Consider the following 24682-nt stretch of genomic DNA (forward strand, 5'->3'; position numbering starts at 1 on the left):
CATTTCCTTCCTTCCTTGCCAGTTGTAACAACATTGAAAACCGCTACCACTTCGAAAGATAAATTTCAAATAGAAATTTAATCAATTATAATATCAGCAGACGTGACTTGGTAAAACTCAGAATGACGAATTACACAGTTAAGGTGTCAATATGAAAAACTTGGTGAAACACAGACTACCACTTGCAGAAAATACAAATATATACTTAACAAAATTAACTAATTAATTAGGGCCAGTAGACTTTTGGTTAACTCTTGGCTCGTGGCAGTTTATTATAGCAAGTTTTGATCACAGACGACTTCTTAACATGGTTTCAGAAATATCTGACCTATCTCACATGACAAAATCTTGCACAAAGTGGAACTGTTATGCATTTATGATAACTACCAAAATGCATATTCTGCTAGGCGTTGTTACACATTGGTTTGTCATTATTCTTTTCATTTTATTCACTCTAAATTGTTGTTCAAATCAATTAGTTTAATAACATACAACAATGTTGACACTTTACAAAGGAAGAAACTGTATTTATTTGTACCATATTTAAAGGAAAATGCCAAAAATATCCATTGTCCGCTAATTAATTTGGCTGAGTACTGATTTAACAAATTTCATGAGAAATTACTTTGTAAAACACAGAACTGTATCACTTAAAGAGTAAATACAAATAACAAAAAATTAGCAGTAAAATATCAGATATTTATTACCGAAGAGAGCACTCATAATAGGGGGGAAAAAAATTCATACATTATTATGCAACAGAATAATGTACAATAGTATTGCATGATTTAGCATTTACAAACCAATGACTTTGATGGTACGAAATATGACATCATCACGATTTGGCAAACATACACAATGATGTCACATACAAATTTTTAACAGAATAAATAGAACTTAAAGTGTGTAAAGTGGTTTACATCGTTTCTATCTATGTAAACATATATGGATATCAAAAATAAAAGGCTTTCAGAAGAAGAAAAAACCCATAGCTGAGGCCTGTAATAAACAAAATAACAATCTTGGTACCAGTTATTATCAAATTTATGTCCCACATGAAATACATTTTTCATTTGTCACTCACTAAAGCTTGTGACAACTGACAATTATCCTCTATTTAGTAACTTAATAGTATTGACATTGTAAAACATATATGATGTTAAAGTATTTCAAAAGGTAACTATAAATACAAATACAGTTAATACCACTAATATAGCATCTAAAGAAAAATGAAAAGTAAAATATTCAAATATGGTAAATGAACAATTCTGTCATAATAACTGCATATGGGAAAGGAAAGCAATGTTAATTTTAAGACACCCCAGCACATTTTAAACTACCGGTATACTAATTAAGGGACTTAAGAACATGGTAATTGTGATATTTGGTCTTGACAAAGAATGAAAACAGAGAGACCGTGACAGAGAGACAGACAGAGAGACAGACAGAGAAATTGATAGTAAAAGTCCAAGTAAATATTTTAAAAATGTAATATAAAATTATCTCATACAGTAAAATCATTATATATATGTTCAATATTGATAGAATTATAATACTTGTAAATGTGATTATTTTATGTGAATGGAGATGAAGAACACAGCACAAGTTACTCTTCTTATATCTGGCACTCATTTACATGGTTTTCATTGTGTAGAGGTCCCAGCTAGTTATCCAAGTGTGTGTTAATGTCAAGCCATGTAAAACAAAGTACTTGGTAGTTTCATTGTGTTAATGTCAAGCCATGTAAAACAAAGTACTCGTCCCAGCTAGTTATCCAAGTATGTGTTAATGTCAAGCCATGTAAAACAAAGTACTCGTCCCAGCTAGTTATCCAAGTATGTGTTAATGTCAAGCCATGTAAAACAAAGTACTCGTCCCAGCTAGTTATCCAAGTATGTGTTAATGTCAAGCCATGTAAAACAAAGTACTAACAGGTTTTAATTCATCAATACACAGGCTGTGCCAGCTAGTTATTCTCAGGTTAATCCAATTTAAACAAAGTACTAACAGGTTTTAATTCAGATCAATACACAGGCTGTGCTTTCATTCTCAGGGCTCCAATTTAAGAATTTGTTATCTTCAGCAATTCTGAAAGGTTTTTGCCAAAGGCAAAATGGAAGTTTTGAGCCTTATTAGTCCATGGCCCAGCATATTAAAAACCAACCAAACTCAACAGACAGCAACAATGTTTATCCAGCAGCAACAAAACCTTGCCAATTCACATCACACTACTGCAATTGCCGCCAGAGTCAGCTTGTCTTTATTACAAGAGAACTATCAGCCTGTCTTTACAAAAGAACTATCAGCCTGTCTTTACAAAAGAACTATCAGCCTGTCTTTACAAAAGAACTATCAGCCTGTCTTTACAAAAGAACGATCAGCCTGTCTTTATTACAAGAGAACTATCAGCTTGTCTCGTCGTGCTTCAAACACCTCATCGAAGATGACCACCACTCCCACCTTCCTGAGCAGGTGATGTTTCTCTGGTGGAGCCAGTTGATAACTTGAAGACAGATTGCAGTCCTCCAGGCTGGGAAGGCTTAAAGCAAGCTCTATTAGCCTGTCTGCGCCGGTGTACCCAAACATATTCCAGTCCATCCACAGCTCCCTCAGATGTTTGTGGCCAGCCAAAGCAGACGCCAAGAGAACAGCACCTGAATCCCCAATCTGATTCTCTCGCAAATTCACATGCTGCAAGTACTTTGAGTCCTGAAAGTATGCACTCAGCTTCTTGGCCATAATATCATCAATCTGGTTTGTCTGCAGGCATAAATGGGTAACTGTGTGAAGACTCTTCAGCTGGGTGGAGTCATCAAAGATGGTCGACTGGCTAAGATTGCAGTTCCAGAAGCTGAGATAGTCCCAAAATTCTGACCCTGTGAGAGTTTTGAGAACAGCCTTAGAAATAGCTTCTGGTTCAGCTTCTTCATCCTGTGGAATGAGTGTGTTGTTATTGTAATCAAGAAAGTGAAGGGAGTGACATTTTGCCAGACTCTCAAATACCTGGATGGAAGTGCTTCCCTGGATGTTGTTATCTCGAAGTGAAAGTCGTTTCAGCCCAGTCTGCAGAGGAAAGAATGTGGCCAACTGGGCCATACCATCATCCTGGAGGTCACAGCCCCACACACTGAGGACCTCCAATGTTGGTATCTTGGAGAGAAGGACTCCAAGGATGGGGCCTGCAGCCACTCCAAATTGATTGCCATGGACTCGAAGAGCAAACAGATTCTTCTTTTCTAGGAGCATTGAGGACAGCTGAAGCAACCCCACAAGGCTGATGTTGTTGCATCCAACATTGAGCTCTTTCAGGTTATGTAGACCTTTTAGGTCTTGTTCCAAAGCATGCACGCCACCATCTTCCATGCTTGTATTTTCGAGGTCTAGATATTCCAACTTTGCCAGTTTCGATAGACCAAGTGGTCCAGATAGCATGTCCAGTGGGCAGTGGGTCAAAGAGAGGCCTTTCACAACAGCAGGGTCCATAACTGACAACAAATGTATGGTACTTTTTCTGTTGAGCTTTGCATGATTGAAGATGTATTTACTTATGTGCTGCATACCTGGCAAATAAAGGCAAAGTTTGTTAACTTTCTCTGTTCCCAGTGACATGTGAGAAAAGTCAAAATGAAATGATGGACTTGCATCTGCCCGATCTCCAGTCTTCTTAAGAAACAGACTCTGATTTGACCGAAAATTATTTTCCTTCTCTTTGTCCATTCGTGTGCTTGGTCCAAGATCAAACACATAAAGGACCCTCAAAATGGCATCAAATTCGATCACAGAGAGGTCAGAAACTTTTACTGCTAAACTGACAACCTGCTTTGGTGATACCTGTACCAGTTCATTGACAATATTGCTGACAGTGTCGGCAGTGTCTGCAGAACAGATTTTAACCTGAAGTGACTGCAGCATTTTCAGATCTTTCCTCAAATGTCTCATGGCTCTTACCACATGTTCATCACGCAAATCTAGTACATTAAACTTCAGTACATCTTGCACAAAGTTCACTGCTTGAGAACTCGAGTGCTGTCTGCCCCATGACACAGCCAGTGTGACCAAGTCCAGCTGTTGTAAGGGCTTGGACTCTGCTAGTGACAACATCCAGATATCAGAGTGCAGGTTTTCTTCATTAAGAAGACTGTGAGCATGAAATATATGATGGTAGCCACCAGAAGTGATAGGCAGTTTCTGAAATGAATTGAAGTCCGTGTGTGCGATATAGTCCATGAGAAGTGTGCTAGAAAATGTGTAAGCATTCTCCATATCTGCTACAGGTTTCAGAATTCCTGTATGAAGCAACTTCTGTAAATCAGTAGTAACCTGGTATCTGGACTCTGGTAATTCTATGGGTACACTTCCCCCTATTCTTGTGACATCAGCTTCAGAATACATGGATACAATATCTCCACCATGGCTTAACATGACAAACAAAATATTTTGCACATCAGTCAACAGTGCACCTTCTAGCTTAAAATGTCTTTGAATAAACCAAAGTACATGTTTGACAAGGTCAGCTACTTCCAAGCACTTCACAATTTCTGGCATGTTGCCAAGAGGATAGGGAGTCAGAGCCAAGGCATCGTGGAGCAGATTCTGATAGACCGGTGGCCAACTGTGTTGACTTTCCAATGGGTCACAGTGCATACTACCATCACAGGACAGCGGGTAGGCAATGGCTTCTACAAAATGTCTTCTTGGAGTGGAATCTACAAAACATAACCAAATTTAATTCACTACTAGTGTCATAATGTCTGTATTTCATACCAAGTTGTAATGTGGGATTGAATGTCTTGTGTTGAATGTACTGCCTGTATGTTCCCAGTCAACTTCTGACAATATGAATTGATTTTTGATGTAGTCATTATTTCTTGTTGCTATCTGTGTGATCCTTTATTTCTTTCCATCAGTATACTAATATATACTTTACAAAGACACAACAAATGCAAACCCCAAAATATTTATATTAATTTCATCATCTAAACTGTAGGAACCAGTTCAGTTCTCAGTTTCCACGACAACTGATTATGGAATTTTATAATAGATCATCACATTATAGAATGCAACCAATCAATTTTCATCATAACTGATATCTTATCAATGTGACATCACTAACCATCGGACTCAAATGCAGTAAAATTCAGAGAGTCCATGTCAAGTTGGCAAGTGCTGGGCTCTCAGGCTCTCCTAAAACTTGAGCACTAGCTTTAATACAGCTTTGACAAACTCAGTCTAGCTACATGCTTTCAAACAAATGCGTAGAAGTACCAGCAAATGTTGAAAAGCTAAACCTTTCCAGGGCTTCTAGAATTTTTATAAAAACCACTAGCCATGGGATCAGTGATTTAAAACATTTACTAGCCACAATTAAAAATTCACTAGCCATAACTTTACTTTAAGTTAATTCAGTTTTACTAAATAATAATAATCAGATATGTCACCTAAAGAGGGAGACAGGGCTTAAAAACACTAACATTAGGGGATGGGGTGGGGGTAGGATATTCATATTTACAAAATAGACTTAACTGCAACATTTGAGTGAAAAACTTAACTACCAGTCGGGCATGGCAATAGTACAGTGAAACCCCACCTAACGACCACCCCAATTCTAAGACCACCCCACTAAACAGACCACTTTTTAGAAGACCGGAATATTTCCTTCATATTTAATAGTAAATATTCCCGGTATTCAGACCACCCCGCTATTGCGGATTACGACCAGTAAAGTCAGTCCCGATCGTCGTTTTGCGTATATTTCGACCCCGCCAGTGCGACCAAGTTACGATATCAATATCTCATATTTGTTCATTCCCAAGGCTGTTCAACAATAACTGATATAAATTTAATGCTTGCTTTGTTTTAACCGAGACTGGAACAGGTAACAGGAAGTAAAGTAAACACCAATGTTCTGTCTTTTGAAATGAATTAAAACTGTTAACGAGAGATACACGTTTAAGTCGTTGAAAAACCGCCCATCGCAATCTGTTCACATAACCAACTTTTAGTTTCCAGAAAACATTGTCAACTGATTAATATTAATGAAGCGATGTAACGCGCTGATTGGCTGCAAGCCAGTCATCAGACTCTAGAGCCGACACTCATTCGGATTACGAGAACAGGCGTTCCACGTGTCAATTAAATAGCATTGTAACCAATAAACTGTCTATACAATAGCCATTCCAGCGGAAAGTCGATATAATCACGTTTGATGTTGAAAGAAACGATACAGGTCAGAAGTCGGCATGACACGTGTTTAATGCTTATGTACCTGTTGTTTGAAGATACAGCCTAAATCTACCGAGTCTAATAAAATGTGTTAATGAGAAGTAGGACACAATAGAATAAATTTACCGATAATTCACTAGGAAACAAAAGAAGTGTTGTTATCCGTTATTGAGATGTGTAATGACTGAGGCCACAAAGTGAGTTGTGGGGTTTTTTTTATTTGACCCTGTCGAAGTGAGGTAAATGGTAAACACTACGAATGCCGTATTTCTTCCGTTATATCGGCAGAGGTAATATCAACGTTTGAAATGGGAACCCCCAAAAAGGGTAAATCACGCTGTGAATTGACTTTGAAACAAAAAGTTGTTGTTGGGTTTTTTTATCACTTTATACACAACACAATTAAAATTTTAAAAACCTTCTAAATGTTAGTAATTCGGTAATAGGACCACCCCACTATTAAGACCAATTTTCATAAGTCCCACAGGTGGTCTTAATAGGGGAGTTTCACTGTAGTTATTTACCAGCCCAACATAGAATATCACTAGCCATGGGAGCGTGGCTACCACAATCTAGCAGCCCTGGCTAAACTCTATTAACGAGATGCAAATTTGAAAATCACCTTGCACAGATCTGAGATATCTGGCGCACTCTGTGAACTCCTCTTCTCTTATGGAGACGTGAATATGCATCGACTTGATTGTCAACCCATACTCCTTGGCAGACATCACTAACTTTGTTGTCTGGTCTGCTGACAAGATGTCTTTTTCTAAAGCATCTTGGAGTGCTCCCCCTTTGTAGTATTCTTCAAAGACCTGCAGAGTGCTGAGACTGTCAAATCTCAGCAGAAGTTCCAGGCATCCATACTGCGCTCCAGCAAAAGTAACTTGGGATATCTGCAAAAATAATTATGAGACTTTCCATTAAAATTGAATAATTCTTAAGCATACATCAAGGATAATTAATTACTATTTAATTATCATATTTTGAAAAAACCCCACCCAAAAACTGAATAGCATTGTTATGATAGTATTTGAAATTCCAGGCTATTGTATTTCACGTCACTTCCCACAGCATGTTGACAAAATCATAGAAACATGTTACCCATTATCATCTATTCAACCCAAGGCATCCTTCTGATGTCAAACTACACTGACACTCCTAGGAGAGGATTTAAAACTCATTCTTTGTCCAGAAAAAAATAAATGTTTTATTTAACGACGCACTCAACATATTTTATTTACGGTTATATGGCGTCAGACATATGGTTAAGGACCACACAGATATTGAATGAGCAAACCCACTGTCGCCACTTCATGGACTACTCTTTTAAATTAGCAGTAAGGGATCTTTTATATGCACCATCCCACAGACAGGGCAGTACATACCACGGCTGTTGATATACCAGTTGTGGTGCACTAGCTGGAACGAGAAATAGCCCAATTGGCCCATCTCTGTCCAGAATTCATCATGGTTACTTTGAAGACAAAAAAACCCTCAAAAAACAAAAATGTTCTCATATAAAAAGCAATCTTACCTGCTTCAGGTGATCCAGCATTTCAGGGATCTGGCCAGGATGTTGCACCAAATCAGTGAATAATATCTTTACCACATTTTTAAATGCAGCCAGTTTATGACCGTTATATGTGTTAATGTCCATCTGCTGGCTGTTGTAGAGTTGGTGATAAGAACGCATTTTATCAGGAGTTGGAGGGGACATTTCTTGCTGTGATGGTGGGCAGTCAGAATCCACTTCCATCGGTTCCTCGCATGACAGGGTTGTGTCCGTACGATCAGGATTAGCAAAGGTTACTTGGTTTATGTCAACCAAAACTAAAACTTCCGCTGCAAAGAGAGATTAGTGTAATTAACAACCAAATAATTAAAGAATTATCAGAAGGCAAAACTGGAGAGGCATGAGGATGTTTACTTGATAATATTTGTACCAAGGCATGTATATTATACATAGAAACAAAAAGAAAGAAAAAAATGTTTTATTTAATGACGCACTCAACAGTTTTATGGCGTGAGACAAATGGTTAAGGACCACACAGATATTGAGGGAGGAAACCTGCTGTCGCCACTTCATGCACAATCCCACAGACAGGGTAGTACATACCACAGCCTTTGATATACCAGTCATGGTGCACTGGCTGAAATGAGAAATAGCCCAATGGGACCACCGACGGGGATCGATCCCACACCGACCGTGCATCGAGTTTACGCTTATTATACATAGCTCTAAAAGAAAGAAATGAAACGTTTATTTACAGACATCTCAACACATTGTTTAATTGGTACAGGTTTATTGGGTATAAAATAATGACAAGGATTGTCCAGTTTGTCTTAGATGTGAGGTCCAGGTGTCCAGTGGTAGACCACTCACCTGAGGTTCGATGGGTTGCAGGATCGATAGTCCCCTATGGACCTGGGTTTTCCCCCATCCCAACTAATTAATGCCACACAACTGGTATATCAAAGGTCATGGTATGTACTGTCCTCTCTATGAGAAAGTGCATATAAAACATCCCTTACTGCTTTATTGATAAGAATAGCCTCTTTCTCTCTATGATGATTAATAAATCAATATGCTCTAGTGGTGTCATTAATCAAAACACACCAACCAACAATGTGCTCTAGTGGTGTTGTTAAACAAACCAACAATATGCTCTAGTGGTGTCGTTAAACAAAGCAAATCAACAAACCAACAATATGCTCTAGTGGTGTTGTTAATCAAAATAAACCAACAATATGCTCTAGCGGTGTCGTTAAACAAAGCAATCAACAAACCAACAATATGCTCTAGTGGTGTCATTAATCAAAACAAACTAACCAACAATATGCTCTAGTGGTGTCGTTAAAACAAATAAACAAACCAACCAACAATGTGCTCTAATGGTGGCGTTAATTAAAACCAACCAACAAACTAACCAACAATGTGCTCTAGTGGTGTCGTTAAACAAAACCAACCAACAAACCAACCAACAATATGCTCAAGTGGTGTCGTTAAACAAAACCAACCAACAAACAAACAATATGCTCAAGTGGTGTTGTTAAACAGAACAAACCAACAAACAATATGCTCTAGTGGTGGCGTTAATTAAAACCAACCAACAAACTAACCAACAATGTGCTCTAGTGGTGTCGTTAAACAAAACCAACCAACAAACCAACCAACAATATGCTCAAGTGGTGTCGTTAAACAAAACCAACCAACAAACAAACAATATGCTCAAGTGGTGTCGTTAAACAGAACAAATCAACAAACCAACCAACAATGTGCTCTAGTGATGTTGTTAATCAAAACAAACCAACAATATGTTCTAGTGGTGTCGTTAAACAATACCAACCAACAAACCAATGAACAATATGCTCTAGCGGTGTCATTAAACAAAACCAACCAACCAACAATATGCTCTAGTGGTATTGTTAATCAAAACAAACCAACAAACCAACCAACAATATGCTCTAGTGGTGTCTTTAAAGCAAACCAACAAACCAACCAACAATATGCTCTAGTGGTGTCATTAATCAAAACCAACCAACAAACTAACCAACAATATGCTCTAGTAGTGTTGTTAAACAAAACCAACCAACAATATGCTCTAGTGGTTTCATTAATCAAAGCCAACCAACAAAGCAACCAACAATATGCTCTAGTGGTGTCGTTAAACAAAACCAACCAACAATATGCTCTAGTGGTGTTGTTAAACAGAACAAATCAACAAACCAACCAACAATTTTCTCTAGTTATGTTGTTAATCAAAACAAATCAACAAACCAACAACAATATGCTCTAGTGGTGTCATTAAACAAAACCAACCAACAAAGCAATGAACAATATGCTCTAGTGGTGTCATTAAACAAAACCAAACAACCAACAATATGCTCTAGTGGTGTCGTTAAACAAAACCAACCAACAAACCAACCAACAATATGCTCTAGCAGTGTCGTTAAACAAAACCAACCAACAATGTGCTCTAGTGGTGTTGTAAAACAAATCAAACTTGACCTAATTAGCACATACCTCTTAATTGCTCAAACTCGTCTGCTAGATACCCGAGCCCGACCTCGGGGTGTCTCAGCGCCTTTAGTAGACAGTCAAACCAGTCACAGTAGCGATAGATCTTTGTCAGGAGAAATGCTGCAGCATTCTGTTGGCCGTCAGTCTTCTGATGTGCCAACACTTCTTCCTGAAAGTTCATTACAAACAAACATTAAAAGTTTATAGTAAAATTATGAACATAAGCTTATGAACCGAGTTCGAGTGGGGGTGGGGGATGGTGCACCATTGCTGGAGCAAATCCTCAAATTCGGGCAAAAATGAGAGAAATATAAATGAGCTTGCCTGAAACGTTTTCACTATGTATTTCAATCATTGTACCCACAATATTATTTGTAGTCCATATGAAAGTGTGTGGTGATTCTTTTGCAACATTATGTAGCTGCACACTGCAATCTAATTAAAATTATCTCCACTATTACATGTGGATCTAAAGACAGCCAGTTGGAGCTCATGTCCACCAATCAAAACCTTACTTGCAGAATCATGCCAGTGATTTAAAATTAACAACACTGCGTAGTCCCCAATGTCCAGGTAACATTTCGTCTGTAAATAATAATTTAAATATTGACCAATCACACTTCGCCTTTTATAACGTTATTTGGGAGCATACAAATTCTAAAAATATCGGGCGAGTCTATTTTAGTGGCCGCAGTACAGCGAATCATACCAATACGTACGGGGAGGGTTATCAGTCTTCAATTTTACATTAAAAATTATTTATTTATTTATAAAATTAAAAAAAACTAAATCAGTCTTCAGTTTTACAGTACAAATTATTTATTTTATAAAATAAAACATGTTTTAAGGCATTCGTAATTCACACGAAACATGTCGTATACCCTCAGAATAATTCGGAATGTTTTCAAATTATTTTTAAATCACTGGCATGATTCTGCAAGTAAGGTTTTGATTGGTGGACATGAGCTCCAACTGGCTGTCTTTTGATCCACATGTAATAGTGGAGCTAATTTTAATTAGATTGCTGCACACTGATACCCTCCAACTCTGGAAAGTGTAACTCATAATTTATCACAATATATTTAAATTCTTTTAGTGTTTTTCAAATGGGGGTGCATTTCTCATATTTTTAAAAAGAACATGTGTCTGGGAAGTAACAGCTATGGATTTGAGTTTTAGTCTATTTTTAGAGGGTATTTCACCATTTCAAAATCACAGACTCATGTTTCACTCTATTGTAACTTTATCCAAATGTGTGGGGCGGGACGTGGCCCAGTGGTATAAGCACTCGCTCGATACGCGGTCGGTGTGGGATCAATCCCCATCGGTGGGCCCATTGGGCTATTTCTTGTTCCAGCCAGTACACCACAACTGGTATATCAAAGGCTGTGGTATGTACTACCCTGTCTGTGGGATAGTGCATATAAAAGATCCTTTGCTGCTAATAGAAAGAGTAGCCCATGGAGTGGTGACTGCGGGTTTCCTCTCTCAATATCTGTGTGGTCCTTAACCATATGTCTGACGCCATATAACCGTAAATATAATGAGTTGAGTGTGTCGTTAAATAAAACATTTCCTTTCCTTTATCCAAATGTGTTACAGGTTTGTAGATTAACTAAACTTAGTGTTAATTTTCACAGGTTAAAACTAGGGTCTATCCCTTTTAAACTCGATCTGTAATAGTACATGATAAAGCTATATACAAAATATCATCTCAATATCTTCAGGAACTGAAAAAAAAGTCAGGAAAACAAATCTGCATATCTCCTAAGTTCAAGGGCCATAAATCTGTCAAAAATGGGTAAATTGTCAAGAAGGTCAAACATGATCTGTAATAGTATATAATAAACAATACACAAAATTTCAACTCAATATCTCGAGGCATCATGAAAACAAAAGCCTGAAAACTATATGTGGGGCACAAAGATAGACAGACAGACAGACAGACGGACAGAGATGAAACCTATAGTCCCCTCTGGTTGGACCGATAGGGGAAGGAAGGAAGGAAATGTTTTATTTAATGATGCACTCAACACATTTTATTTACGGTTATATGGCGTCGGACATATGGTTAAAGGTAGACTAAACTCCAACAGCAGCCTTATGTGTTGGAAAGATGCATACCCAGACCACCAACACATACTGACACTTTAACAAATGAAAAACGCGTAATTTTAGAGTGAATAAAAACCATGATTATTCCTGCTAACTGGGGGCAGCCATTTTGTTTTGTTTTTATGATGTCCGGTGGTATAGTTTGGGGCGAAGTGACGTCAGCTCCGTCCAACTTCTCTATTATGCACAGTGTAAACAAACGCTCTAATTTACGACAAGGCGCTTCGCTTTCATCAACCTGACTTGTAAAACAACATAAATGACTTGATAGTATAATAAACTATTTATATTTCAATTTGCATCAATATAACGAAATATAGTTATAATATTTTTTTCTTTAAAAAAATCCAAAGAAAAAATGCATATTATTAGGCCTATTGGTAGGATATGTTCGAGCAAAAAAGACCACTCACGATACCCAAGTGATAATTTTCTTTTCTTTGGGACTATGTAATTGGTCAGTTTTGTGATTTTTGATGGGAAAGTCTACTTAATCAAAGGTTTTATAGAATTACTTACAGTAATAAAGCAGGACGGCTGGTAAAGTCCATTAAAACACTCCCGACTATTATTTCAGTACGTGGGTTAATTTATATATAAAACATAATATAGTTATTTCAACACTTTGGCAATGGTGGTTTATTTTGTATTGATTGCTGTGTTACTGGGATGGATATTATTACAGAACATTGCGATGCATCTGCAAAAATCAGGTATGTTTTGTTTCTTCAGTTCGAAGACTAATTCCTGACGTGACACGTTAGGTATTATGTAACCACCAGCTTGCCAGAGGGTGTATTCACCGGGATGGTACAAAATGGCTGTGCCCGTTATATATAATAGCTGTCACATTTAACCGTTTTATTAATTAACTATACAATTATACTTGTTGATATTAAGCAATAATGTGCATTGTGTATCGTTGAATATGCATACCAGTCCAAAAGCCTTGCTTTAGCATTCCTTTAAGGACCACACAGATATTGAGGGAAGAAACCTGCTGTTGCCACTTCATGGGCTACACTTTTCGATTAGCAGCAAGGGATCTTTTATATGCACCATCCCACAGACAGGATAGCACATACCATGGCCTTTGATGTACCAGTCATAGTCCACTGGCTGGAGCGAGAAATAGCCCAATGGGCCCACTGATGGGGATCGATCCCAAACTCCCCCCCCCCCCCCCCCCCCCCCCCCCCCCCCCCCCCTCTAATAAGAAGAAAACCCACTAAACTGACCTCATCGGCTATAGACAGAGTGAGATGCAACAGTAAATGTCTTGGATCAACAAGTTCCGCAAACCGAGCCTTGATTCTGTGGTAGAGGCGTTCACTCAGAGACAAGTGGTTCAAATGCTGATATTCCATAGTGTCAGGTGAAGATGGTGGGCTTTTCAGTTACGTTCCTGCTCAACTCATCTCTTGACCTGTCAACTAGAAAAATAAGAGTTCCATAAAAATCACACTTGTGTGAGCAACTCATGGATTAAATTATTTTTCTTGCAATTCTCAGAGGCCTGGCTGTTCTGCCGATAGACAAAAATACAGGAATACATGCCTCTGAGAACTGAAAATCTGTGTGACCCATTCATCGGTTACGCAGAAATAAATCCAGGTAACCGATTTCCATTTTGTGTAATATCCAAGTAAATGGTGCTCTAAATTTTACGTAAACATAAAATAGATTACTCAAATCTAGAGGCCTGAAATCGCAGGTTATTTCTTTCAAGAGGTGTATGTATGGTTATCTCATCTGTTATTTAGCTTGTGATTCTGTTATATACTAGTGTATGTACGGTTATCTCATCTGTTATTTAGCTCGTGATTCTGTTATATTTTAACTCCACAATGCTCTAATTACATCCCAGAGGGCCTAATTTTCTATGTACTAATCCAAACCATCCCCTTACCCCATGAGCTGTCTCATTTCCAGCAGGCCATGTTTTTTTTTTTTAAGTAGGACATATTTCTTTTGGCCTGTTATTAAAAATACACAATTAAATTTCCATTACGTTCATTACAATACAATATAATGTCATCCCATTGATCCAGCCATAGCAACGGGAGTCTGTTAATTTCTCGATGAATATAAAAATTATGTTGTCAGGGATGACCTGATGACATCATTTTATAGTGGTAATTTGTCTTACTGAGTATTTATTTAACAAAAATAAAATTAAAAAATAAAATATGAACTTTTAATGTTATTATTAGTAAGTATGTTTCAAATTTAATTATAAGTATTGTCTGTTTGTTTTATGTTCATCAGGGTGTGAAAAAAAAAATCTGTAATCTTATGTGAGAATGCTATTGCCGATTCACAGTTTGCGGATGAATTTTTGTTATTCATACCACGATAAACATAAAAGAAATAACAGACAATACTTAAACATGTTTCAAGCCTTGATTGGTATACACAAGCACAGCGGAAGCAAGTAGACATGGGGGGTGGGGTGGGGTGGGGGCTGACTGAAATCGAGGGTCCAAAGCAACAACTAGATCTAGGTTCAATCATATATGCAGTTTTGCTCTTAGCAAATTTGTGTTAATAGCAGTCACATAAGGAAACATATGCACCCTACCCCCACCCCATCCAACACAAACATGCACTCTTTCGCACTTTATCCCCCCCCCCCCCCCCCCCCCCCCAAAAAAAAAAAAAGAAAAAAAAAAAGAAGTTTTTATGTCAAACCAAACTGAAATTATTTACAAAAAACCTACATTTTTGCTGGAGGATGGGATGGACTATAGTAATGGCAACATGTCTTTATGCTGTCTGGTTTACTACTCAAGTGACCAGAACAGTTGTGTAAATACTAATTCATCAACTTCGTTTACCACAAGTTTACAACCATTACTTATCAATTAATAGAATTTGTTGATCCTATACAATTAATTTACTGTAGTGTTTGCTGGTAATGATGCACTGGAAACATATGCAAGCACACTAATTATGACGCAGAGGTATTATTCAATGAAATACTCTGAGTCTGTGATAAACTATTCCTGGTGACTAACAACTAACCCTGAGTCCTGGACACACAGCCTTGATAGCTGAGGTGTGTGCCCAGGACAGTGTGCTTGAATCTGAATTATATATAAGCATGGAAATAGGTTGAAATGAATGAATTACGGCCGAGTTCACAATGAGAAAGCAGGTTCTCTTAATCGTTCTTTGTAAATGTTCATTATTCTTATTAATATGGCGGGGGGTGGGGGCAGTGATAGAAATAAGCAGAAATGTTCACTAGTCCACCGGACAAGTACATGTAGAAATCTACTTGTCTGCCAATATTTATACTCATCCAAATAAGTGGTTAGTTTTATTCAAGCACAAGAACAATGGTTTTGATTGCTCAAAATGAAAATGAACTGAATATTTTTACTTGTCCACGGGACAACTATAGAAGTACATTTTGCTTGTCTGAGCAGATTTCCACTTGTCGAGACAAACGGACAAGTGTTTATTTCAAACACTCGGAAGATCTGTACATTTTTGTCATCAGTAGCTGGGCAGAGCCCGCCCACCTCCTATGGGCCTATCTTAATTAGATCACAAAAGTTCTCTCTCATATTTTCTCACGTAGAATATTGGAGAGATCACTACTGTGAACTTTAACCCATCACAGCATAAGACAAATATTATCATCATCATCATCATTATTATTATTACTACCTAATTAAGCCACCAGACTAATAATCAACATTAAAGTTGCAGAGCTATAGATTCAACTCATCAAAATGGGTGCTAAGTTTGGTTAATCTACAAACCTGTGACACATTTGGATAAAGTTACAAAAGTGAAACATAAGTCTGTGATGTTAAAATGGCAAAATATCCTTAAACAATTGACCAGAGCAGAAGTATCGTTCATTGAAATACTCTCTGTCTCTAATAAACTATTCCTGGTGACTGCTAGTAACCACTAACCCTCTATCCTGAACAGACAGCCCAGGTAGCCGAGGTGTGTGCCCATGCAGGACAGTGTGCTTGAAACTAAATTGGATAAAAGCAAGAAAATAAGCTGAAATGAATTAATTACTCTATTGTTCTTTGTAAATGTTCATTATTATAAGTAATATTATTACTGCCTAATCAAGCTACCAGTGTTACGATCACAGACCTTAGGTTTAACCCAGAAAATGGACACTAAGTTTGTTTAACAGTGTAACACATTTGGATAGTTACAACAGACTAAAACATGAGTCTTTGATGTTGAAACGGGGAAATATCCTTAGAAAATAGACTAGAGGTCCTGTCCATAACTGTTACTTCTCAGAGGTATGTGCATTATTAAAAAAAGAGAAAAGAAAGCATTTTGTTGTATTAAACACACCAGGAATCAGAGGCAGGATAACCAGAATTTGGCAGAAACAATTTAGATATACAAAAATTGATAATCTAAACAATAAAATCTAAGTAATGCCTGATTTTAATTATCAAAAACTGCTCTAATAGTAAACAAAAACACCCCAATACGCCGTAGTGTTTAAAAGCTAGGGTCTATTACTTTATATGATGCTGACGAGTAAATTTAAAAGTTACTTTTCTGCTTCCTGATTCCTCGTGGCTGGTACAGTGGTTGGGATAGGCCTACGGCTACGTCATGTCACAAAACGTAAATCAGGCTTATATCAATCTAAAACGTTTACTGATTTGCTGTACGTTTTAAAAGAATACTTAAAAAATTAGAAGAAATTAGTTTTATCTATTAACGCGACATATCTTAATATAAATGAAAACGTTACTTACTCAAAGCGATGCATTTTCTGGCCTGAAAATAACTTGCGTGCCAACAGTGGGAAAACCCCTATCGGAATACCTCGACCAATTACGGGGTTCATCGACATCATTCGGATATCTTCGGCCCACTTCACGAGGTTCTCCGAATACGACTGTGTACCGCCCACCTTGTCATGTTTTTACCATTGTTCGCGTATCAACATATTTGGCGCCAAGTTTAACCAGGAAACATAACACAGTGTCACAACGCTGTTCGTTCGTCTTTAAGTCCACACACAGAAAGATCGGCTAACACTGACACTTAGAATTTTTTTTTATTTGACGATTCCAGTTAACCTGATATATCTGCTACTGCCGTACTCCAGGTAATATATTTAAATATTTAAAATTAATGGAATAATATTTAGTTATTTACTATTTGTCTAATAAAAAAAAAAGGCGCAGAAATTTTTAGCGGGTGTGTGGGTCTATATTATTATTTAATTTTATGACAACGAAAGTTTATGGGACGGGGGGGGGGGGGTCGACTCATGCTAACCCGTGAAATATATTGAGTAATATGAAAAGAAAGTTTGCTGAGCAGGTAGAGGTTTCTACTTTTACCGTGTGGTGTAGCGGATGAATGATAATCTTTATAGTTTATCAAAATAAACCTCAACATTGACGTACGAGTATCGAGTTTAAAGTCAAAGTTTGTTTTGTTTTAACGACACCACTAGAGCACATTGATTTATTAATCATCGACCATTGGATGTCAAACGTTTGATAATTTTGAGATATATGTCTTAGAGAGAAAACCCGCTACATTTTGCCATCAGAGATCTTTTATATGCACCGTACCACAGACAGGATTGTGTAGTCTGATAAAACTGAATTTGACTTTGACGGTAGATGCATTGGACTAATAGGTTTGTGTTAATTAATTTAAGTTAATAAACTGCATCTAATATAATTTCTTCAGAGTTGGGGGCACTGTATTCTCATTTCCCATAAAAAGTTTAACCACCCTTTCAATTTTTATTTAATTATTATTATTATTTTTTATTATTTTGTTCGTTTTTTGTTTTGTTTTGTTTTTAAATATTTTTATATATTAAAGAAACGTGAGGAGACTTAAATTATAGTCATTGTCTGTTAGCCAATCCTTAATGAAAATCCTTACAATACTATATCATCATGCTTGTGTACATGACGATCGTCATAATTAAAGTGTACATTACGCAAACATTGTTTATTTTACAACCAATTCCTCGTAATATGAATGACTAATATAAATATTGCGCGCATTTGACAAATACACTTAGGCTTAGTTCCTGTTCACTACTGACGACACTGGTGCATGCATACAAAGCCGACATCATGACCTCATTTCTTGGATTGGACTAATGCAGCCAATCGGTGGTCGATATTCGGCACTCCCACACGCGCTTATATTTGATGCACGTGGGAAGGATATTTCCATGTGGAAGCATATAGCATTATTTTGTGAATGAAAACCAGTACATATAATTATTTTATTCTGAGGTATACGTATACATGTGAGTATTTGATAATTTAATTACACATCTATTTTGTTATTATTGTTATTCAGTTGGGTAAGTTATTTTGCATATTTACCATCGTAACCATGTGTTTACCTGGTATTTTATTCCAATTATTATTATAAAACGGTTATTGTAGCAGAGCGCAGGTACAAATAAAATAATAAAATGCATATAATCATAATCCATTTTGCAAAAATAAAATAGTAATAATAATAAATAAATAAATAGGTGAATAAATAATAGAAAAAAAAAAGAATATAAAAAGGACTAGACATTAAATAGTAAAACGATAACTTTGTTTTGATAAATTGTTATTCCAGCTTGTTCTATTTTCCACTGTTTATATCTTAATTTTGCCATTAATCGCGGCTTTTAAATTTAATATCATGATTCTGCTTTATTATAACAACATTTAAAATAAAATTCTAAAACAACCCAACATGCACACACAAATCTCAAGGACAAGAACAGTGTATACACAGCTAGGTGTGTCTGTAGTACAAACCGTTGGTTTAATGCTTACAAAAGCCCAGACATTGCCCTGTCATGGTCAACAGTTATTTTAGTGGAATTAATCCCCTGTTTACAATAAGGTGATCTGCAACAGCTGTGTGAATGTTTTTACTGCAAGAATTCTCACTAATTATAGGATTACAGTAATGGTATAGACATTAAGTGTATCTACAAGCTGACTTTTTTTTTTACACTGTAAAATTTAAAATAATACTTAGAGAGTACAATATATACGTACAGTGAAACTTCACTAAACCGACCAAATAAAAAGTCTTGTTTTAAGAGGTATCTGATTTAGAGAGGTTCTCTTCTGCACAGATATTTAGAAATGGACTGTGAAAAATGTCTGGTTTACAGAGGGTCCAGTTTTGAGGGATTTCTGGTTTATAGAGGGTCCTGTTTTGAGAGGTTTCACTGAAGATGATTTTGTCTTAATCTGTTATCTGTGAATTTTATGTTTGAAAATTAGTTGGATATTATACCCATAAAATAAATTTGCATTCAGAATGGTTGTATGTGACTGATTGCCCTCAGGCAAACATGCATTAAAACATTCTACGGACCTACTGATATTAATAAAAGCGCTATAGCCACTAATGTATATACACAGGACTAGCTCTGGGTAAGTAGAACATTTCGACTTATTGTCTAGAAAAATGCAAATCTAGTTATTTTCTAACAAAATATCAGTCATTATACAATTTGTGTTTGCCAGATTAAAATAATATGTGCCAATTATTTATAAAATTTGCATCTGCCAAATTTGACAAGTGGCAGAGCTAGCCCTGATATACTAAATATATAAGATCCACCACCAACAGTTCAGTTGTTTTTTCTCATTCCAACCAGTGCACCACAACTGGTCAAAGGCCGTAGTATGTGCTTTCCTGTCTGTGGGATTGTGCATATAAAAAATCCATTGCCAGTAATGGAAAAATGGAGCGGGTTTCCTCTCTAAGACGTATATGTCAAAATTACCAAGTGTTTGACATCCAATAGCCAATGATTAATAAATCAATGTGCTCTAGTGGTGTTGTTAAAAAACCCAACTTTTTTTTTATTCCAGTGCCCGCCTGTCAGAATGTCAAATCTGAACACAAGTGATTCGCAGAAGCCACTGTTTGCCCAGCGAGATGATTCCGTCCTTAGTATTCAGGTAGGTGCACACTAGTCTTTAATACTAGCTTTTAAAGGGACATTCCTGAGTTTGCTGCAATTTTTAAGATGTTATCGACTAACAGAGACTTTTTAACGATTGTAATTACATATCAAATATATTTTTCTGCATAACATATTAGTGGCTGTATATTAAACATGTTTCTGATCGTTGTAATATTTGTACTAGCGTAAATTTCATTTTATTTCCTAAAAATTTAGTTTTCGTACACGTACGAAATTATTTGAAGACAAAATCCAGTTTGGTCGTCTTACAAATATTAAGATGACCAGAAACTGAATATATAGGCACTGATATTCTAAACAAGAAAATATATTTAATATGTAAGTTTAATTGTAGAAATGTTTTATTAGTCTGAAACATTTTGCAATGCAACAAACTCAGGAATGTCCCTTTAATATCCTGTGATTGCAGGGGTGAATCCAGAAATTGTTATTGTGGGGATGACAGGGGCGTAGCGTGATCTGGACGGGGGGGGGGGGGGGGGGGGGGGGGGGGGGTTGAATATGGACCAAGTGGACCCTTTTTCTATTTTGTTTTTGCACCACCAGAAATATGTATAAATTTGTAAGTTTTAGTTCTGAAAGCGGACCATTTGCTTTAGCGGAGGGGTGTGTGTTCGTCCGACACCCCCCCCCCCCCCCCCCCAGCCTACACCCCTGGGTGAAAAGGGCATGTGAGCCAACTATTCAAAAGGGCATCACAGTGGAAATTAAAAATAAATAAAATTGGGCACCTGAATAAAAAAAATTAGGGACATGGAGAGGGAAAATGGGTGATGCAACATTAACTTGCAAGAGTGACACATAAATGGTAAAAAAAAAATTGCAATTTTTAGAGGCCTTGTATATACTTTGTGCTTTTATGTGCACTAGTGTATTTTATGAATATTGCATGCATGATTTTTTTTTATGAATAATGCATAATGAGAGAGAGACAGACGGACAGGACAGACAAGACAGACAGACAATGAAGTATTTGAGTTTGCTTATTATTATTTTTCCTACTCAATTTAGTATTTGTCAATATGTAACACTACAGATAGGCCTACCTTTGAAAGTTCAAGTCATTTTAACAGTGACAGTAACCCAAGTAGGAAGCTATCAATGACATGTAAGCTACCAGTAACCTTTGTTCTTATCAGCTGCATAATCAAAGATACTTCTAACAGCAAATGTCATGTAAATAAGTACTTTGGGGGGGGGGGGGGCAGTCAAACTGAAGCCACCAAAATGTGTTACAGTGTTTATTGTTATAAAGTTTACTTTGTATGTTTTACATGGTTCCAGCAAACCTACTTCAGTAAGAAGTTGAACAGAACAGCTGTCAACTCTGACCTGTTTCAGTGTGTGTGTGTATGTGTCAAGTAAAAAAAGTAACACACTGTACACTAGAACAAATAATTTTATGTGTATAATACATATGTACAGTGTGTTACTTATGGCTAACTGCTTGATTACCTTACTGCTTGTAAACCATTGGTGTAGACAGAATGTGGAAGTCAAAGACTGGTAACTGCAGTGCAACATGCTCACCTGTTACTGTCCCAAACAAAAAGTAGGGTAGATTATAAATTACTGTTTTCTGTTTGTCTCTGTGCAAGATTGCCTAAGCTACTTAGGCATGAGGGGGTGTGTGTGTGTGTGTGGGGGGGGGGGGGGTCTGTGCAAGATGACCTAAGCTACTTATGCATGAGGGTGTGTGTGTGTCTGTGCAAGATGGCCTAAGCTACTTAGGCATGAGGGTGTGTGTGTAGGGGGGGGGGATGGCTCTGTGCAAGATGGCCTAAGCTACTTAGACATGAGAATCATCTGAATGTGTGGGGGGGGGGGGGGGGGGGGGTATCTGTACAAGATGGCCTAAGCTACAGAGGCATGAGGATGTGTGTGGGAGGGGGGGGGGGATGTCTCTGTGCAAGATAGCCTAAGCTACTTAGGCATGAGGATGTTGGGGGATGTCTCTGTGAAAAATAGCCTAAGCTACTTAGGCATGAGGGTGAGTGTGTGAGTTGGAATGTCTGTGCAAGATAGCCTAAGCTACTTAGGCATGAGGGTGTGTGTGTGTGTGTTTGGGGGGGGGGGGGAGTGTCTCTGTGCAAGATGGCCTAAGCTACTTAGGCATGAAGTTGTTGTGGGGGGGGGGGGTTTCATGCTAAAACTCACATGAGTAAAATATGTAATTTCAGGATCCATACAAGGGACAATCTCTTTTTAATTATTTGATTAGCAACCGTTGTTAATCATTTGGAAAATGATTAATTAGCAATACTTATTAGGGATTACTGTATATAAATGTGTCACACTGTTGGTGTGTAGTAATCAATATTTATCCAGGCTTTCTGCCAGAGGATAAAACGGGTAAGGAAGGAAATGTTTTATTTAACGACAAACTCAACACATTTAAATTACGGTTATATGACATCGGACATGGTTACAGACCACACAGATATAGAAAGAGGAAACCCGCTGTCGCCACTTCATGGGCTACTCTTTTCGATTAGCAGCAAGGGATCTTTTATATGCACCATCCCACAGACAGGATAACACATACTACAGCCTTTTGATATACCAGTCGTGGTGCACTGGCTGGAGCGAGAAATGGCCCACTGACGGGAATCGATCCCAAACCGACTGTGCATGAAGCGAATGCTTTACCACTGGGCTACATCTCGCCCCAAAACGGGTATGGGGTCCTCAAATTTTTTGCAGATTTTATTTTTTTAAGTTAACCGTTTGACATAATTATGATTTTTTTTTTAACCTTAACCCTAACCCATTTTCATTCTAGAAGAGGACCCCGGACACCCCCCCCCCCCCCCCCATACCTCCTGTTGAATGTGATTGCATTCAGCACACACATAAATATTCAATTCCATGGCGCCATACCCAAACATTTATTTCTGCAAAAACCCTGTTATCATTTTACAAAACAAAATGGTTTGTACCTGCCTACCCTATTATTATTATTTTTTAAACATGTAGCATTTATTATGCAAAACCATGATCCTGCCTGTGCAGGTGCAGTGTGTAAACCAGTATGATTAACCAGTAATTAGTTTATTATCCTTTTTGTCTGTGCCATGCTTGTACAAATGTGTGTTCCAAATGTGGAATGTTTATAAAGTAAAAGTAAAGTTTGTTTTATTTAATGACGCCAGTAGAGCACATTGATTTTTTATCTTATCATTGGCTATTGAACGTCAAACATATGGTCATTCTGACACTGTGTTTTTTAGAGGAAACCCGCTGTTGCCACATAGGCTACTCTTTTACGACAGGCAGCAAGGGATCTTTTATTTGCTCTTCCCACAGGCAGGATAGCACAAACCATGGCCTTTGTTGAACCAGTTATGGATCACTGGCCGGTGCAAGTGGTTTACACCTACCCATTAAGCCTTGTGGAGCACTCACTCAGGGTTTGGAGTCGGTATCTGGATTATAAATCCCATGTCTCGACTGGGATCTGAACCCAGTACCTACCAGCCTGTAGCCTGATGGCCTAATCACGATGCCCCCCGAGGCTGGTCTATGTGCAATAAAGTTTATCTTATCATGTAACAAATACCGATTAACTAGACGAGGTTGATATTTTACATATTAAAAAACACGAGTAGCGAATTCTATTTATCCTATAACACTCCTAAAATAACATTTTAATAAAACATTTAGTAAATCACAGTACTAAAGTCGCCGCCATCGGTAATATGACGTCATCATGATTAACACAAATTAGTTTGACGTCATGCTTTTCAAACAAATCTTTGAAAACGTTACGCTCAGGTATACAGGCCTTGTTGGCTTGTAAGCAAATGACCCATCCACAGCAACAAATTACCTAGAGACCTTGCAGATTTGCATACCATTATTAACCGGGTTAATAAAGTAAATTATCACATGGGTTTATGACATGGATATCATGGGCAAGTTATAGGATAAATATATTTTATTCTAAGCAAGGGATCTTTATATGCACATTCCCACAGACAGGAAAGCACATACCACGACCTTTGACCATTTGTGGTGCACTGGTTGGAACGAGAAAACCCCCAATCAGTTGAAAAGATTCACAGAGGGGGTTCGATCCTGCGACGCAAGCTCCTCAGGCAAGCACTCAACTGACTGAGCTAAATCCTGCCCCAATATAACAGTGCTTTGTGTGGTAGGGCCTAATCTGTGTTTTCTCAGTGACACAATGGGTTTTTTCATTTCTTGTACACTGAACATATTCACTGTAAATCACTATTTTTCTTGACAGGTGGAAGATGAAGAAGCCACCACAGATATGTGTTTTCTTCCGGAAAAAGCCGAGCCAGATGGTTGCATGGACAACAAAGAAGTTCCATCAG

The 24682-nt window shown here is 37.5% G+C and overlaps 2 protein-coding genes across 3 annotated transcripts in view; one reads left to right on the plus strand and one right to left on the minus strand.

The window, feature by feature from the left end:
- Window positions 1-1999: 1999 nt before the first annotated feature.
- On the minus strand, window positions 2000-17179 carry LOC121381942. 2 transcript variants are annotated; one of them, XM_041511370.1, is made up of 7 exons: window positions 17113-17179; window positions 13600-13794; window positions 10250-10415; window positions 7760-8067; window positions 6845-7118; window positions 2383-4706; window positions 2000-2307 (listed from the first exon to the last, which is right to left on the minus strand). In XM_041511370.1, exons 2-6 carry the CDS (start codon window positions 13726-13728, stop codon window positions 2392-2394), a joined length of 3192 nt encoding a protein of 1063 aa, XP_041367304.1. In that variant the 5' UTR covers window positions 13729-13794; window positions 17113-17179; the 3' UTR covers window positions 2000-2307; window positions 2383-2391. The 2 variants fall into 2 exon arrangements, with proteins under 2 accessions (XP_041367304.1, XP_041367303.1); XM_041511369.1 differs by having other exon boundaries at window positions 2000-4706.
- A 175-nt stretch (window positions 17180-17354) lies between these two features.
- LOC121381899 (solute carrier family 28 member 3-like) overlaps window positions 17355-24682 on the plus strand; it is a 25180-nt gene continuing 17852 nt past the window's right edge. The window contains exons 1-3 of the mRNA XM_041511301.1: window positions 17355-17468; window positions 20227-20316; window positions 24592-24682. The exon at window positions 24592-24682 is cut by the window's right edge and continues 30 nt beyond it. Coding sequence (XP_041367235.1) covers window positions 20242-20316; window positions 24592-24682 — 166 coding nt within the window. The 5' untranslated portion in view covers window positions 17355-17468; window positions 20227-20241. The remainder of the gene's footprint in view (window positions 17469-20226; window positions 20317-24591) is intronic.

The sequence above is a fragment of the Gigantopelta aegis genome, chromosome 9 (genome assembly GCF_016097555.1).
Source record: "Gigantopelta aegis isolate Gae_Host chromosome 9, Gae_host_genome, whole genome shotgun sequence".
Taxonomy (NCBI): Eukaryota; Metazoa; Mollusca; class Gastropoda; order Neomphalida; family Peltospiridae; genus Gigantopelta; species Gigantopelta aegis.

What these genes read in the sequence shown, in the direction of transcription:
- LOC121381942 (XM_041511370.1), bottom strand. Translation starts at nt 13,728, where the DNA reads ATGGAATATCAGCATTTGAACCACTTGTCTCTGAGTGAACGCCTCTAC. An exon ending in CGAGTTTGAGCAATTAAGAG is followed by an intron (nt 8,068 to 10,249) that starts GTATGTGCTAAT and finishes CTCTCTTTGCAG; the next exon opens with CGGAAGTTTTAGTTTTGGTT. An exon ending in ATATCTCAGATCTGTGCAAG is followed by an intron (nt 4,707 to 6,844) that starts GTGATTTTCAAA and finishes TATGTTTTGTAG; the next exon opens with ATTCCACTCCAAGAAGACAT.